The sequence below is a fragment of the Macaca nemestrina genome, chromosome 2 (assembly GCF_043159975.1).
Source record: "Macaca nemestrina isolate mMacNem1 chromosome 2, mMacNem.hap1, whole genome shotgun sequence".
Lineage (NCBI taxonomy): Eukaryota > Metazoa > Chordata > Mammalia > Primates > Cercopithecidae > Macaca > Macaca nemestrina.
In genome coordinates, this window is record NC_092126.1 from 175,130,801 (window position 1) to 175,148,485 (window position 17,685).

Below are 17,685 nucleotides of genomic sequence, written 5' to 3' on the forward strand. Positions count from 1 at the left end.
AAATGAAACATAGTGTTGAAACATTGATGTCATTATGTTTGTGTCTTTATTTTTTGTATAAAAATGGATAATGTTTCCTTTGGTGTATGCCTCTTTTCATAGGTAAAATAGGAACACATGTTCATATGTCCTTTCTATCTCAGTATATTTCATATGATCATTTATGTTTTAAGATCAGGTAGTAATTGTGTTCCAACGAGCTTGTGGCCTTTTTGCATTCTAAGTTAAATTTTGCTGGGGCCTATGCTGCTTTGTCATACTAAATTAGGAAATAAATGAAATTGTTTCAAAGAGTTTGACATACAAGAAAACATTTACTGAGCTCCACCTATGATCAGGCACTTAGCAGCAACAGGCTGTGAAGACACAGTCCGTGATGTTTAAGAAACATAGAATCTAACAGTTTTATTTTAATAAAAGCTAAGCACTAGAGCAAACTCGACCACTGTTCATATGGCTCAGCAGATTTTTGCAAAACCAAGAAGCATTCACTTTAGCATTTCACTTTTTCTTTTCTTAGGAACCTCTAGATAGGTGAACTATTTCTTCCAGAGTGCCTTCCCATGACCTGCCTTCCCTTCATCTGTTGTGAGACTTTCCCAATATCCATGTATATCTATTCTAGCCACCAGAGAGTGCTTATTCAGCATCTTCATAGTAAACAGAAAAATTCTTTTGAATAAACCTCTTCTGGAAGACTAAAAGATAATCCAGTTTAGCATAAATAAGAGGTTGCGTAATCATTTCTTCTGTAAATCTCTCAGTTCTGTTACCTATTTTATACTCTATCCATCATAGAACCCCAGAATTACCTCTGGCAACTCCTCTTGTTTATCTGGTATGCCATTGAACAATAACTCTGTCCTGAATCTCTTCCAAAGTCAAACTTACTGCATAGTTACTAATTAGAGCTTGAGAAAATCACACAACTTTACCTGGGCCAGACCTCTCATATTTACTTGTCAGCTTTCTCATTTCCTCCAATGGGTCTTCAAATTTATTTATTTAGAGACAGAGTCTCACTCTATTGCCCAGGCTGGAATGCAGTGGTGTGATCCTGGCTCACTGCAACCTCCACCTCCTGGGTTCAAGTGATTCTCTTGCCTTGGCCTCCCACATAGCTGGGATTACAGGCACACATCACCATGCCCACCTAATTTTTGTATTTTTATTAGAGAAGGGGTTTCACCATGTTGGCCAGGCTGGGCTTGAACTCCTGACCTCAAGCAATCCACCTGCTTCAGCCTCCCAAAGTGCTGGGATTACAGGCGTGAGCTGCTGGCCCGACTGGTCTTTGAAATTTTTTATTTTTCTCTTGCTGCCTTTTATGCAGAAGATGACCTTATCTTTGTTTCACAGAAAAAAAAAATATCTAAATCAAGCCCCATTTGATTGGAGCTCCCCCAAATCCTTGCCACTTAACAAACTTACCTATGTTTATACCAAATTCTTAGTTTCATCCTGTTTCACTCATAAATACGTACTGTTGCTCTATGGATTGTCTCATTTTGTCTTTTCTGAAGCTGTTGCTCCTCTCTTTTCAGGGCCTCCTATTCAGTTGATCCTTCCCCTTTATAAATATGCTCAAAACTTTTTCTTCAACCAGATGTCCCTTTTAAAATCTTTGACCTACCATTGCATTCAAGGTGAATATCCAAATTTTCAGTATAGCCCTTCAAAATCTGTTTCCTAACAACCTCTCAACCTTATTTCTTCATACATTTTGTTTTTTTGTCTAATCATATCAGACAATAAATAGAACTTCCAGCTTACTAGAAATGCCCTTTCATGTATCCATGTGCTATTTCTTCTAGAGTATTTCCTCTGGAAGACTAGAATGCTTTCTCCTTTATATATTTTTTTTAAGACTCAAGTCTGGGTTTAATACTGAGACAATATTCTTTGTTCCATAGTGTCCCATACATTCCTCCATGATATCACTGTGTTTTATATTACCTTGTATTATCTCTTTCTGTCCTTCTCCTTCATCTTCAGACTGTGATCTCCCTGTCAGGGCACCATCTCCCAAATCTAGGATACATCAGTCACATAGAGTATAATGCTAGGGGTACCTCAGTACTTCTTGGAGTTGTGTAACATGAGTTGCTGCCCCTTACTTCTTTATTTGCAGAGACTAATTTAATGCCTGGCAATTTTAGGTGCTTTATAAAAAGTAGCTGTATAATTTATTAGGATATTCTTCTGTCCTTTGAATTTTTACATAAAGTGAACACAGTCTTAAAAAAATACAGCAATTGAGGCACTGAAAATTTTAATGATTTATTTATTGCCACATGAATCACTGTTTTAATAAATGACAGAGCCAATTTATGTATATCATAATTGTAAGATATATTACAAGTTTTAAGTATAAACTTTACAAGAGTGTGTTCTATATTAGAAGCCCAAATAAATAGATGAACGAAAATACACATAAATTTTATGTTTATCTTGTAGATAAATCCCTTTTGATGTATCAATTTTATAATTATCATTTGATGTATATTTTTATTTTAAACCTAGATATGAGCACTTTTCTTCATGTCTTAATCAAGTATTAGGTCTTCTTAATGGAAAGGATCCTGATTCCTCTTCAAAGGTATGTAAAAACATGACTTTTCATTTAAACTTTTAAAAAACTGTAAAATGCAGAAAAATCCAAATGCACAGGCTCTCTATATTTTTACAATATGGACATAATTATGTCGCCAGTGTCTAGATCAGGATGTAGAATGTTACCAGTATTTGTGGTCCCTTTTAGTCAGTACCTACCCCTTCCTATTCCTTACTTTACCAAGGGTAACTGCTCTAACCACTACACTGACTTCTAACAGCATACATATATGTGTATATGTATGTATATATACATATATGTGTGTATATGTATGTATATATACATATATATTTTGGAACTTTATATAAATAAAAGCATATAATACATATATTTTCTGTCTAGACTTTCTTTGGTTCAATATAATATGATGAGATTCACTCGTTTCATATAGTTGTAGATTGCTAGATTGGTTCTTTTTTTGGACAGGGAGTATGATTTATTGGTGAGCATGAGTAAGGGGACATTACAGTGAACGCCCTCTTGGATGTAGTGCTCACCACTTGTCCGGGGGCCACATTTTAGGATGTATTTGACCTCACAGCCATCTGGGATGAGTCACTGCTCAGCCTCCATGTCTTCAAATTTATCCACATTAAATTTAGTAAAGCCCCACTTTGAGATGTGGATCTTTGGGCAGCCAGGGACCTTGAACTTGGCCTTGCATGGGGCCTTAGTTGCATGCTCCTTATCTTGCAGATTTGTGTGGATGGACATGATGACTTGGCCACTGTGAACCCTGGCCACTGTACCCTGGGGGCTTTCCAAAGACACCTTGCGTAATGCCTCTCCGAGGCCTAGATGGGGGACAGCAGGAGATCAGAGACATGAATGTACATTGGAAAGGGCTGTCTCTAAGGTTTCTTAGGCCAGCCCATACAAGCAACAGGCTGTGTACACTACCAATGAGGCAGCTGTTTGCAGCCATTGCACACTGGGCCCCCAGGAGGAAAGGAGCACAATAGGTGTTCTTTTGTTTATAAACATCAGCTGTTACGAAGAAACCTGCATTTACCGTTTTCTGCATGTCTTTTGGTGAGCTTATGGACATGCTTGTCTTAGCTTTATATCTAGGAGTGGAATCACTATGTCATAGGATATGTATATGTTCAGTAGGCACTATGAAACAGTTTTCAAAAAAAGTCAGTTGGACCAGTGTATGAATATTTGGTCAGTCTGCATTCTTGCCAGCAGTTGATATTTTTCACTTTTTCATTTTAGCAATTCTAATGGCTATACAGTAGTATTGCATTATAATTTAAATTAATATTTTATTAGTAAAAATATCATTTTACATATTCATTTGTCATTTGTATATTCTTTGACGTGCCTGTTTATGTCTCCTGCTCATTTGTTTAATGCATTGTCTTTTACTTATAAGTAGGAAGAGTTATTTTGGAGTCTTTTGAAGGGTATATAACATGCAAATATTTTCTTCCATTCTGTGAGTTGCCTTTTTACTCACCTAATGGTGCCTTGATTTTAACATAGATCAATTTAGTGTTTATTGTGTTCCATTTAGGAACTCTTGGCCTATTCCAAAGTCACAAAGATGGACTCCATTGTTTTCCTCTAAAAGCTTCCTAGTTTTTTTTTTAACTTTCACATGTAGATCTGTAATCCTCCTACAAGTGACTTTTGTGTCTGTTGTGAAGCAGGACTTTTCCAGGTCAGCCTTTACCTTACAGGTTTTTACAGAAGAAAAAAATTAGAATGACTGAGCTAATCATTTGCAACAATGATCTAAAAGATGGTAGAAAGGTTGAAACAGTACAAAATTTGTTACTTAACAATATTTTCTTTTTATTTTGATGCCTAGAATTTCTAAATTCCTTTCTCATATGCAATATGAGAACTATTTCTAATTAGTATCTAAATGGATCTTAATGAAGTGACTCTCATGCAATATGAGAACTATTTCTAGTTAGTGTCTAAATGGATCTTAATAAAGTGGCTAGGAATCTGTAATATAAGTGCTAAATAAGGATTATTGGAATAGAAACATAGCAAGGGAAAAATCTAATAATCGAATCTAAAGGTATTAAACAATCTCAGGGAATTTAGGAGGTCAGGTAGCACAGGGGAGTAGAAGCATTCTATGGATATCAAAATCGGAAAGAGAATGGAAAAGTAAAAAATAAAAATAAATAAAAACTTAAAACTTAATTTTTTAAAGTAAAAAATAATTCACGTTATGATAGAAGTGGGGAGCAGTGAAAGCAAAATACATCTTGGTGGGGAAGATACAGTTGAGTGTCTTTTTAAATATATAATAGTATATAGTGTCTTTGATTATAAGGCCAGTATAACCTTGATAGCAAAACCTGACAAGGATACTACAACAAATGAAAATTATAGCTCAATATCTTTCATGAACATATTGCAAAAATTCTAAGCAAAACATTAGCAAATCAAAATCAGTGACACATAAAAAGGATCATGTCTTATTACCAAATGAGGTTTATTCCAGGAATGCACAGATGGTTTAACATTTAGAAATTAATATAATTTCCCACATTAACAAAAAGGCAGATAAATTATATTATCTCATTAAAGGTGGAATAGCATTTGATAAAATTTAATACCTATTCATGATAAAGATTAGCACACTAGGAATAAACCGTAACTTCCTTTCCCTGATAGAGTAATTACCTAAAATCTACTGCATCATCTTTTTAAGTGGCAAATTATTGAAGGCTTTCCTCAAGATAAGGAATAAGAAAAGAATGTCCATTATCACCAGTGATGTTCAGCTTAGTATTGGTGGTCCCAACCAGCCCAATAAGGCAAGATAAAGTAAAAAGGTACAGAGATTGGAAAGGAAGAAATAAAACTCACTATTCAGATGACATGAGAGTATAGAAAATCTAAAATCTGTGGAAATCATTATAAAACTTAAGTGAATCTATTTAACAAATTGGCTGGATACGAGATCAGTAAATATATGTTTTATTTATATTTTCGTGACAAATAGAACATGAAGTTTTTAAATGATGCTATTTACTGATTTTTTAAAAATGTCAGGTGCTTAGGGGATTAAAGACAGTGCAATATTTTGTCATAATGATAGCCCAGTGGGACAGAATGGAGCAGAACCAAACTCACAGCATATGGTCTCCTGATTGACAACAGTAGAGTCTTGAAAGTATGGTCATTTCAATAAATGACACTGAGTCAATTGAATATACATATGGGGAAAAACTGAATCTTGACCCCCTACCTCATACCAAATGCAAAAATCAGTATAAGACAGGTTGTAGATTTAATTGTGAAAAGTAAAAATAATGAAGGTTTTAGAAGAGTCACCTAACAGAGTATCTTCATGGCCTTGGGGTAGACAATGATTTTCTTAAACGAGAAACAAAAGCACTAACTATGCAGTAGAAAAGTCTGTAAGTTGGGCTACATTAAAATTAAGTTTCTATTCATGAAGAGACCACTAATAAAAGAATGAAAAGCCAAAGAATGGGAATAGATAACTACAATGCATATATGTAACAAAGGACTCTTATCCAAAATGTATTATTTTTCTATGCTGTATGTATATATCAGAAAAAACACAGAGCCCAACAGATACTTGAGCAAAAAAGTTGAATTGGTCAATAAACATGAAGTGATTGTACCACTTTATCAATCTTCAGGGAAATGCAGATTTAAACGGTAGTATGATACCATCTGACACCCACCAGTTGATTAAAATGAAAAATAAGGAAAATAGCAAACATACCATAACTCTCATTTAGTACTCATGGTACAACCAATTATGAAAACTGGTATCTGTTAATACTGGGCATATGTATAAACTATGACCCAGAAATCTCACTTACAGGTATTTATCACAAAGAATTGTATACATGTGTGCAAAATGTAGTACTGCTCCTAATAGGTAACAATGATAATCCAAATGCCATCAACAGGGGAATATGTTCATTTTGGGAAAGTCATCTAACTCTGCACTAGTAATTAGTTTTTTTACTTTTATATGTGTACATTAAAAGAAAACTAGTGTATATGGAAAGCTATCTGCTTGTATGTTTATAACAGACATCTGGTAAGATACACAAACAATTGGTAACATTACTTGCCTACAGGGTTTATCTTTTGAACCAGGTGAATGTATTGCCTATTCAAAAATAAATATACATTATGTAATGACGTTTTAGTCAATGACAGACAAAGACTTCTTATTGTCTATGACATTATGGGCATTCTAACATGGTGGTGCAATGCATTACATGTGTTTGTGGTGATGCTGGTGTAAACAAACCTACTGAACTGCCAGCTGTATAAAAGTATAGCACATATTAAGATTGTGTACAGTACATAGTATTTTGATAAGGGTGTTACCACTTATTCTTTGTTATTTTAGAGTGTGCTTCCACTTATAAAAAGTTAACTGTAAAACAGCCAGGCAGGTCTTTCAGGACCTATTCTCAAAGAAGGTATTGTTGTTATTAGAGATGACAACTCCCTGTGTGTTATTGCCCCTGAAGACCTTCCAGTGGGACAATATGTGGAGGTGGAAGTGGTATTGATTACCCTGGGCCTCTGTAGACCTGGGCTGATGTATGTGTTTGTGTCTTTGTTTTTAACAAAAAAAGTTTTAAAAGAAAAAACCAACATTTTAAAAATAGAAAAACAACTGGTAGAATACAGATGTAAATAAAGTATTTTTATATAGCCGCACAGTGTGTTTCTCTTACTATAAAAGAGTCAAAAACTTTATAAATGGACATGCTTATAAAGTTAAAAAGTTATGGTAAGCTAAGGTTAATTTATTAGAGAAATTTTAAAAAATAGTGTGACTTAAGCATACAGTCTTTATGAAGTCTACAGCAATATACAGTAATGTGCTAGGCCTTTACATTCACTCACTACTCAGTCATTAACTCACCCAGAGCAACTTCCAGTCCTGCAAGTGTCCTATATGGGTGTACCGTTTTTAATCTTTTATACTGTATTTTTCTATGTTTAGATACACAAGTACTTACAATTGTGTTATAGTTGCCTGCAGTATTTAGTACAGTAATATTCTGTACAGGTTTGTAGCCCCTGGGCAATAAAGGGACATAGTAGACTCTACCATCTAGGTTTGTGTACGTACACTCATGTTCACACAACAAAATTAATGATGCATTAAGCAACATATGCATCACTAAGTGACACATGACTGTACTATAGTTTATATTTATTAAAGATTATCATTTGTTACAGTAAATGCTAATGGACTGGATTCTCTTAAATTCAGATATTATCAAGTTGATTAAAACACAAATCCCAATTATATATCATTTGTAAGAAACAGACTTTTAAAAAGTTGGAAATAAGTAGAGAGGCAAGGAGATCTTAAGAAAAATTTTTTTTTTTTAGTGATAGGTTGGTAGTATGTGAAATGAGGTGTAATTTGTCTTAACATCTAATAAACAGGTTGATGGTGGATGTTATGGTATAAGGCCTAGTTTATAAAGTAGAGGAAAAATGGGGTACAGTAGGAGAGCTAAGGATCGTAATGCCAACAGCATGCAGTGTGGAAATAACCATCCTGAAGGTTTTATATTCTATGCTACAGTATCCTTTATAGCAGTTATTGAATTTTAGGATTATAACAGGTATTTTTAATTCTAATTTTATTTTTTAGGGTTTTTTTGGTCATGTATAAGCAAAACAGGTTTGTGTTTAAAAATAATTTAAGTACTATGGAAGGAGTGGGAGGAGTTTAACATTAGTTGAAGTTGACCTTTCCTCTGAGGTTCTCACAGTCCTGCTTATCAGGAGTAAGCACCATTAATAAGTTTATTTTGTAACCTTCTGGAATCTATTCACACATTTGAAAAATAATATTGAAAGAAAAAACTTTTAAGTTTTGTTTTAGAGTATTTTCTTTAAAATATGTAGCATTTTCAGCTTCATCATACACTTGCTTTGTATATTAAAGTCCAATGAAATTGATGTTTAATGAAGACTTTATATTGCACAGGTTTTAGAATTACTTCTTGCCTTCTGTTCAGTGACTCAGCTGCGCCATGTGCTCACTCAGATGATGTTTGAACAGTCTCCACCTGGCAGCGCCACTCTGGGAAGCCATACTAAATGTTTAGAACCTACTGTGGCTTTACTGCGCTGGTTAAGCCAGCCTTTGGACGGATCGGAAAACTGTTCTGTTTTAGCACTGGAGTTGTTCAAGGAAATATTTGAGGTAATAGGATGACTGACAGATTGACTTTTCTACTTTTGTGACTCTCAATTAACAATTTGTCTTCAAAAACATTCTTAGTAAACTTCCAGTTCATACACTTGAGGAAAACATCTCAATTACTAACAGTCATACTAGACATGCTAAGTTTTTTTCTACTAGTCATATATATTCGTGTTTTCTTTTTTTTCGCTGAATAGTTTATGTATATATAGTGCTCATTTCAGTGTAATAAGTAAAGATATTAAAAAGATTTATATAATTTGTTGCGTGACTACTTTGAATAGTTGCATTGTCTCTCCATTGCAATAGATGCCATTGCATGGATTATTATTATTATTATTATTATTTATTAGGCCATTGAATGGATAATAGAGGCATATTGGATTCAGTCAGTGAAATGGAGTAGAGCATGCCAGATAATGTGCTAGGCACTTAAGATACAGACAAAACTCCACATTCTGGTAGATCTTACTATCTGGGCAATTTAGTATTCTCTACTATTCTCCGTGTTTATAGGTCCATTCTATCTAACCCAATATCTCCTGAAAGTATTTCCCTTCGCGTAACTGGATCTTATATACAAATATGTGTATGAAGTGATTAAATATGTTCATTAAGAGTTATGCACAAAATTTTCTATTTTATCTTGGTCTTGATTATTTAACAATCAGTTTTAACATTTAAAAAGCCCTTTGAGGATCTTGATGGAAATTATTTGTGGTTATAAACTATTAAGACCAGTGTCTATTATGTAATTATTATAATTTTAGCAGATTCGGGATATTTGTTTTCAGTAAATACTTTTAGTTTAGAATAATTTTTAAATCACAAAGTCTGTTTAAGAAGGTCTTATTTGTAAAACCTTACTAATTTGAGAAAAAAGCCATAGCCCTCAAAACTGAATAAAAGTATAAATTTTAAATAAAAATTTATTCACAAGAGACTTAAGTCAATGGCATATTGAAGGAAATATAAAAAATTTAAAGAGAGTGTTAGAGTTCAATGATGACTATTTCTGTATTGTATATTCCATTTTTGTTTTTAATCATTTGTGATGGATAATTCTCCAGGATGTCATAGATGCTGCTAACTGTTCCTCGGCTGATCGTTTTGTCACCCTTCTGCTGCCTACAATCCTTGATCAACTTCAGTTCACAGAACAAAATCTGGATGAGGCTTTAATAAGAAAAAAATGTGAAAGGATTGCCAAGGCCATTGAAGTTTTGTTAAATATCCTTTACTGTCATCAACATGAAAACTATATAACTAACCATTCTTTTTTTTCTAGTATTGCATTCACTGCATTTTGTCTTTATTTGTCACTTTATTTGTCACTGTAATTTGTCACTTTATGCTATTTATCTAGAATTATTGAACTAAAATTTGAACTGTAGAAAAAATTCTCAATGAGTCTGAAAAAGATCCATGATTTTTTTTCCTTATTTTTCTGTGTGAAACTTTTAAGCTAAGGTATATTTTTAAAAATGCTGTTGAAGCTTTATTTTAACATTTATATCACAATTTGACATTTGGTGGTAAATTTAAAAATAACTGTTCTGTTACTCCTTGTTACTGTTTTCTGCCTAATGCTAATTATTTCCCCTGGACGATTAGTAGTGCCATTTTTTTAGTCATGTGTATTCGTGGATAAAGAAATACTGATAGAGTTGTCATGATTTTAGCTCAGTTGTTTTACCTTATGTTTTCAAAATAAAGCCTTCATGATTGCTTTAATAATGGTTATAAGAAAAGACAAGTATGTCAACACAAATTCATTCATTTAAAAAGAAACCTTGAACAATTAGTTTCACTACTTCTATATACTGATTTTCTAGGTCTTCCTTGTGTTTACTTTTTCATAGACCAACTAATTCTGAGTTGCTAAGAAGTCCAAGTCCCAATTTAAAAATATTTCATTAATACTTTTTTACTATGAGTAAAGAGCCACTGTATCTCAACCAGATCCCTTAAATGTATCTAGTCAGGTTTCCTTGTATCTCAGCGCAACAAGAATATGTTCTACTCTGTCCTAGAGCAAACTCAACCTTGTTTAATATCCTCTTCCAAGGTACTGCTCCTTAATTTTCTTCCTTTAAAGCCGTGATTCTCAACCCTGATTTCCTATGTAAAATCACCTGGAGAACATGTTAAAAAAAAAATCGATGCAGAACCTTACTTCAAGAGATCCTGATTTAAGTGGAGTGATGTGAAACCCTGAAATCATTAGGTGGTATGTGTTTGCGTGTTGGCTTTTTTGTTGGTGATTGTTTAAACTACCCAGGTGATTCTAACATGCAGCCAAAGTTGAAAACCACTGCAGTAGGGATACATGATTGCTTAACCTTAGAGATATTTATAATTATTAAAGTGGGACCTTCTTATTGAATTAGACCACAGCTTGGCCCTTTTTAAATAGCTGCTATTTACATTAATTTATAATATACAAATATGACAAAACAACTTCCCCTTATTCAATAAATATTTATTGAACCATTGAGATTCTTGCTAACAAAAAACAGACATCCAATGGAGAGATATCCTCACTGTTTTAACCATTGAGTCAGAAACTTTTGGTGCCAGTCCATCTCTTAACACTTACTACTCATTTAAATTGTGTGAGTTTCAATTTCCTTGTCTGTCATTGAGCTAATTTAACAGTAATTATACTGGACAACACTAATGATATAATTTGTGTGAAATCATCCTGAATGTTACCTTTTACACATAAAGTGAGAATTTTTTTGTTGTATGTCTTAACAAAACTTACCTCTCTGTGGAGATGATACACTAAAAATGCACATTGCAAAAATCCTGACAACTGTCAAGTGTACCACTCTTATAGAACAACAGTTTACATATGGCAAGATTGACCTGGGGTTTGGAACAAAGGTTGCAGATTCGGAATTATGGTGAGTATATGAACTCTAATGACAAAATGGCAAGGCAGTAAAAAATCAAAAGATGTGGTGATTCTCATCCTTTTGGAGGACCATCCTTTGGTTATAACTTAAGGTATAACAGATTAACAAACATATTTTCATAATGAATTTTTTGTAAATTCATTCAATTTGTAGATTGTGTGCTTTTTGAAGAAATGTTAAATTTGTTGTTTTTTATTGTTTAGGTTTGTTTTGTTTTACTGTAATTATCTAAGGGTTCTGAACATTTCTGGAGCTCCTTTTTGACATTGCCTCAGTAATTAGCTATAATTTTACTTTTTTAAATGAAAAGCATGAAAAAACGGAAGGGTCTTTTTATTACAAGGAAATCAGTCACTGCTGAAGGTTTTTTAATAACAGACAATTCTCCTTCCTTAGCAAGTCAGGAATTATGGTTAATGATGGATTTTCACTGATGGTAATAAGATATTATTTTATACCCCCCCATGAATTAAGTCCATCTAATAAATCTTTATTGAGGACCTACTAAGTGCTAGACACTATGATTTGTTTCTGTTTCCACAAATGTCACAATTGTCACTAATTGTGCACCTTTAGAGTAAGAATTATCTTTTTTTATATTTGTATACTCCTTTCAGGTACAAAACTCAGAACATGACCTAGTATAATTCATTCATTACATATTAGATATTCTATATTGCCTAAGGTTACCATCTATTGTTGATATTCTAGTAACAAAGCTAAGAATTAAATGGACTGTATTTCAAAACTACTACTTACTTGAAACAGAAAGTTGAAGCATGTTGGTAGTAAAAGAAACACTGTCTAAACTAAGGCTATTAGTGCCAGTTTGCTCTCTTTGGGTCTTGAGTTATAAGAATGTTGATTGCTTTGAGATTTTTACTTCTCAATAGATACAAGACTTTATCATCTTGAACTTTAAAAACAAAAGTGTTGGATTTTTCATTTTCTTTAGAATTTTGGACAGAAACAAGCTTTAAGAAATTTTTCAATTATCTAATTTAAATGTGACTTATCTTTAAAGCAAACTTGCTGCTGATGTAATTTTGAAAACTCTTGATTTGATTAACAAACTTAAACCTTTGGTTCCTGGTATGGAAGTAAGCTTCTACAAAATCCTTCAGGTGAGTTTAAACTCTTCAAACATTGAAGTTTATTCATACAAAAATGGTCCTAATATAAATTTCTGTTTTAATGTTCTTAATCTTTAGAAGATAACTCTCTGAATTGACATTGAGAAGAATGTTTAAAGTTGTTGTTTTAAGCAGTTATAATAGTCTCATTGCATAGTTATTTTATATACTTTCACAGGAATTGAACATATGTGCTCATGACACTAATGTAGAGAATGTTCACAATAGTGCTGCTTCCTCAGCCTTTTCCTTTCTTGTGTTGTACATTTCTTCATTTGTTTCTGTTGGCGTTGGAGGAAGAGTGGTATTTGTTTTAGGGTTTTTGTTTTTGGTTAGGGTTGATGTAGGGTATTAAGGGGATAGGGAGACAGCTGGAAGAAAAGGACTTGATTGTGATAATTAGAAGGGCTGTGCAGAAAATAGCTAAGTCACGAATTTCAATGATGATAGTAGCTGAATAAGATCTCTAGATGTTATCAAAAGACAAAGTACAACAAATTTAGTTCAAAGTTCTAACTGACTTTTATTTGTGATTCTAGAATTTGGCAGCCTCATTCTATAAAATAGAATGAATCATTCCCCTGGGCTAAGCAGAGAAAGTTGACTTTATAGACCCGAAAAAGGCTGAAGAAAGCACAAATAGGGAACTGAAAGCAGATTGGTCATTTCAAAGTTACTTTTCTTATAGAGTTATAATAAAGGGGAGTTCCTTATTACACTGACTCAGGTTGACTGAAGTCTCCTGGTTTTGGGGAAAACTGGCCCATTTCAAAGTGCAATTTGATTACATGGCACTCATCCAAGTGACTCCTTTCTGGTTTGGTCTGGTCTGCTAAAGCATAGTGTAGGAGACTAGTCCAAAACATTGGCCTCTTAAAAACTTTGTGTAATAATATCTACCTTGATATCTACAGCACCTACCTTTACAACAGATGTTTAATAAAAATGTGTGAATTAAGTTACTATAGTAGCTTAACAGAGATGGCTCTAGTGACTATGTAGACAGTGTAGAAGCCAAAACTGAAACCTTAGGCAGGGACCACTGGTATGTTTTGAGAACATGTTTAAGGGACTGAGTTCAAATGTTGACTCTACTAGTTCTTAGTACAGGCTTGAGTAAGTTATTTCACCTCTCTCAACTTTAATTTCCTCGACTATGAACTGGAAATAATGAGGCTTACCACTGAGGGTTTTGGAGATAAAGCTCTGTTCTTATCACAGTTCTATGACATTAGATTATGCTCAAGTACCTACAAGGTACTCAACATTTTAGTTATAAGGGATTTATATTTTAATATTTTCTTCACCAATATCTCAATGTATTTTTTAAAGGAGTCAAACTGATGTTTTGTCCATTATTTAAGATATGTTTTTCATAATACAGGTTGAGCATCCCTAATTTGAAAATCTGAAATGCTCCAAAAAACAAAATGTTTTAAGTACCAAAATGAGGCTCAAAGGTGATACTCAAAGGAAATACTCACTGAAGCATTTTGGATTTTTGAATTAGGGATGCCCAACCAGTAAGTATATATAAATATTCTAAAATCTGAAAAAAATCAGAAATTTGAAACACTTCTGGTCGCAGACATTTTAGATATATGTTGATGACTTGGGACTTACAATACTAATGTAAAATATTTACTGACATGAATGATTGAGTATTTTTTTGTTCTTTAAATTTAAATGTTCTAATTTAATTTGAATTTTACTTTTTATTTTATGGCCTTAATTTGGAAGTGATTGGCCATTTTTTTCTTTTAAATGATAGCTTGGAAAAAACATTAATTCTACACATCAGTCAGTTGTGGGTTTTTTAATCCATGAAAATATGTAAGTTATAATTTTTATAGGCACATTTGAAAGCATTCAAAACCTTTGCCAGGTTTTTTTTTAAACTAGTGATCGTATCGATTACATGGCAGTGTAAACTTTAACAAGGTATAATATATTCAAACTATATTATAATATAGACTGTAATATGTTCAAACATTAGAAACATTTTAGAATTTGCCTAGAATTAAGATTTAGATATATTTACTCACCTCATATCTAAAAGAGTTGACATCGTTTATTCTTTCTGCTTCTTCTTTTTTGGTGTCTGATTTATTTAGGACCCACGTTTGATTACTCCTTTGGCTTTTGCTTTAACGTCAGATAATAGAGAACAAGTACAGTCTGGACTGAGAATATTATTGGAAGCTGCTCCACTGCCAGATTTTCCTGCTTTAGTGTGAGTTGTAATCATTTGCGTTGTTATCTCTTGTGGTGTTGGAATACCCTGCTATGTTTCTTTAGTCCTCAGTATAGATAGACAAGCAAATTAGTGAATTGAAGACTTCATTGTAATAGTAATTTTTCAAATGATTTCTAAAAATGTTTGATTCTTAGAAATGAGAAGTTCAGATGTATACTCACTCAGGGAAAAGCTAGATCCAGGCAGTTAAATGTTTTTCAGGTACCATCCCTCTATGTCTCTAGCCACTTCTTTTTAATGATAACTTCTGGACACTAAGCTTACATCCTCCCAGTTTAGTTCCTCCATAGAAAGAGCTTTTCCTTCCCGACCGTTTAAGGAAAAGGTCTAAGCATTAGTCATTGACCAGTCCTGGGTCATCAGTGAGAACGATGTGGACTAAAAGTTACTTGGGATAGGAGAATAGGAGAGTTCCTAAAGAAAAAAATCTGAGCGTTTATCAGAAAGTTGAAAAATGACTACCAGGCAAAATTTTCTACTATACTTGTTAATTTCAAGCAATAAGAGTATTTGCAATTATGTTGGAAAAAAATTCAGGTTTCAGGTCTCTCTGAACTAAATGTCTATTAGGAATCTGGTTTAAAAACTTTTTTAAAGTCATTTATACATACAAATTTGTAAAAATGGTTTGAATAATTTGAAGCAGTTGATAAACAGGTAAGATATTCCCTATATACCAGGGTCAGCAAACTGGCCAGTGGGCAGGCACCTGTTTTTGTAAATAGTTTTATTAGAATATGGCCACACTCGGCCGGGCGCGGTGGCTCAAGCCTGTAATCCCAGCACTTTGGGAGGCCGAGACGGGCGGATCACGAGGTCAGGAGATCGAGACCATCCTGGCTAACACAGTGAAACCCCGTCTCTACTAAAAAAAATACAAAAAACTAGCCGGGAGAGGTGGTGGGCGCCTGTAGTCCCAGCTACTCGGGAGGCTGAGGCAGGAGAATGGTGTAAACCCGGGAGGCGGAGCTTGCAGTGAGCTGAGATCCGGCCACTGCACTCCAGCCTGGGTGACAGAGGAAGACTCCGTCTCAAAAAAAAAAAAAAAAAAAAAAAAGAATATGGCCACACTCACTCATTTTTATACGCTATGTTGCTTTCACTCTATAAAAGCAGAATTGAGTAATTGTAACAGAGACCAAGTAGGCTCTTGAGTCTAAAATACTTACTGTTGACCTATAAGAAAAAGTGTGCTGGTCCATGCTATATGCTATTCACTGATTTAGCAATTCCACTTTTTAGAATTAGCAATTTAGCTCATCATACCTTAAGAGTTAAAGTATGGGATGTAAGACCTAGAGAACATGTAACCAAAATTCCCTTAATTTTATAATAAATTTTTTTAATAGCAACAACAAAAATAACATAGGAAGCTTTTCAAGTTACAAGTTAAAAGTGTTCTATAAAGCTGCTCTATTTTGTGATGGCCTACTTGCATAAACTGGTAATCTGACATGAAACAAAACTTCAAAAGCTTCAAAGGGGAAATTTGCAGCCTCACTGAACATGGGAGTCTTATCCTCTGCCTCTGTATGTGAGGCCTTCCCACCATTTTCACTGTGTCTTGGCATTCCCTATCCTATTTGTGTTGTATATAACTTTCTCTTTGAGCATTATCTCAGGTGTCCATTTTATGCTTGCTATTTAGTGCCCTTATTTGACATTATCTTGGGCAGTTTAATAAGCTGAATGAATGTATATTATGGATGCATTGGTAGGTATGATTTTTTTGTGTGTGTATTTACTTGTTTGTTTTCGAGACAGGGTCTCACTCTATCACCCAGCCTGGGGTGCAGTGGTGTGATCATGACTTACTGCAGCTTCGACCTCTGGGACTCAAGTGACACTCCCTACTTAACCCCCTGAGTAGCTGGGAGCACAGGCGTGTGCCATCACACCTGCCTAATGTATTTATTTTTTGTAGAGGTAGGGTCTCACCATGTTGCCCAGGCTTGTCTCGAACTCTTGGACTCAAGTGATCCTCCCAAAGTGCGGGGGTTATAGGTGTGAGCCACCATGCCCAGCCTATGGTAAATTAGACTGAGTGCCTGCCATCATGCAGTTTGTACTTTAGTTAAGAGATAAGTGAAAAAAAATATTTTTTTCACTTCACTATGGAGAGGATGGGTGGTTAATAATAGTATTATATAGGGCATTAATGAATGCCTCTCTGAAGAGGTGAATTTGAACTAAGACCTGATGATAGGAAGGAGCCAGACCTGTGGAGATGTGGTAGAAAGCATGTTCCAGGTAAAGGAACAGCTCATATGAAGGCCTGGGGTAGGAGAAAGAGAGGATTTTAAAGGGCTAGAATGGAAGTCAGGTTGGTGAAAAGTATGTACTGAGTGAGAAAGGTAAAGGACTAAGGATGTAAAGGCCAGGTGATATCCCCCATGAATAAGAACATTATTCTGACCAGTACCAATAACTTTGTACTTATTACAGATAATCCACACTCATAAACTAGTCTTACCATGCCTCCAAACCAGAAGTGAAACTGTCATTATAAAGGGTTAGAAACAGAAAAGTAGATGCTCTGGAAAATTTGGAATATTTCCGAAGACTTC

General features: G+C 34.1%; 1 protein-coding gene and 1 non-coding gene across 3 annotated transcripts in view; one reads left to right on the forward strand and one right to left on the reverse strand.

Annotated features, from left to right (window-relative positions):
- CIP2A (cellular inhibitor of PP2A) overlaps positions 1–17,685 on the forward strand; it is a 52,210-nt gene that overhangs the window by 11,100 nt on the left and 23,425 nt on the right. For both annotated transcript variants that reach the window (XM_011734118.3, XM_011734119.3), the window contains 6 exons: positions 2,524–2,599; positions 8,589–8,807; positions 9,878–10,037; positions 11,575–11,716; positions 12,753–12,852; positions 14,976–15,094. In XM_011734118.3, the coding sequence (XP_011732420.2) occupies positions 2,524–2,599; positions 8,589–8,807; positions 9,878–10,037; positions 11,575–11,716; positions 12,753–12,852; positions 14,976–15,094 (816 nt within the window). The remainder of the gene's footprint in view (positions 1–2,523; positions 2,600–8,588; positions 8,808–9,877; positions 10,038–11,574; positions 11,717–12,752; positions 12,853–14,975; positions 15,095–17,685) is intronic.
- LOC112425893 (small nucleolar RNA SNORA70) lies at positions 3,458–3,592 on the reverse strand. Its single transcript, XR_003017078.1, has one exon. It is a non-coding gene; the product is annotated as a small nucleolar RNA SNORA70 (small nucleolar RNA).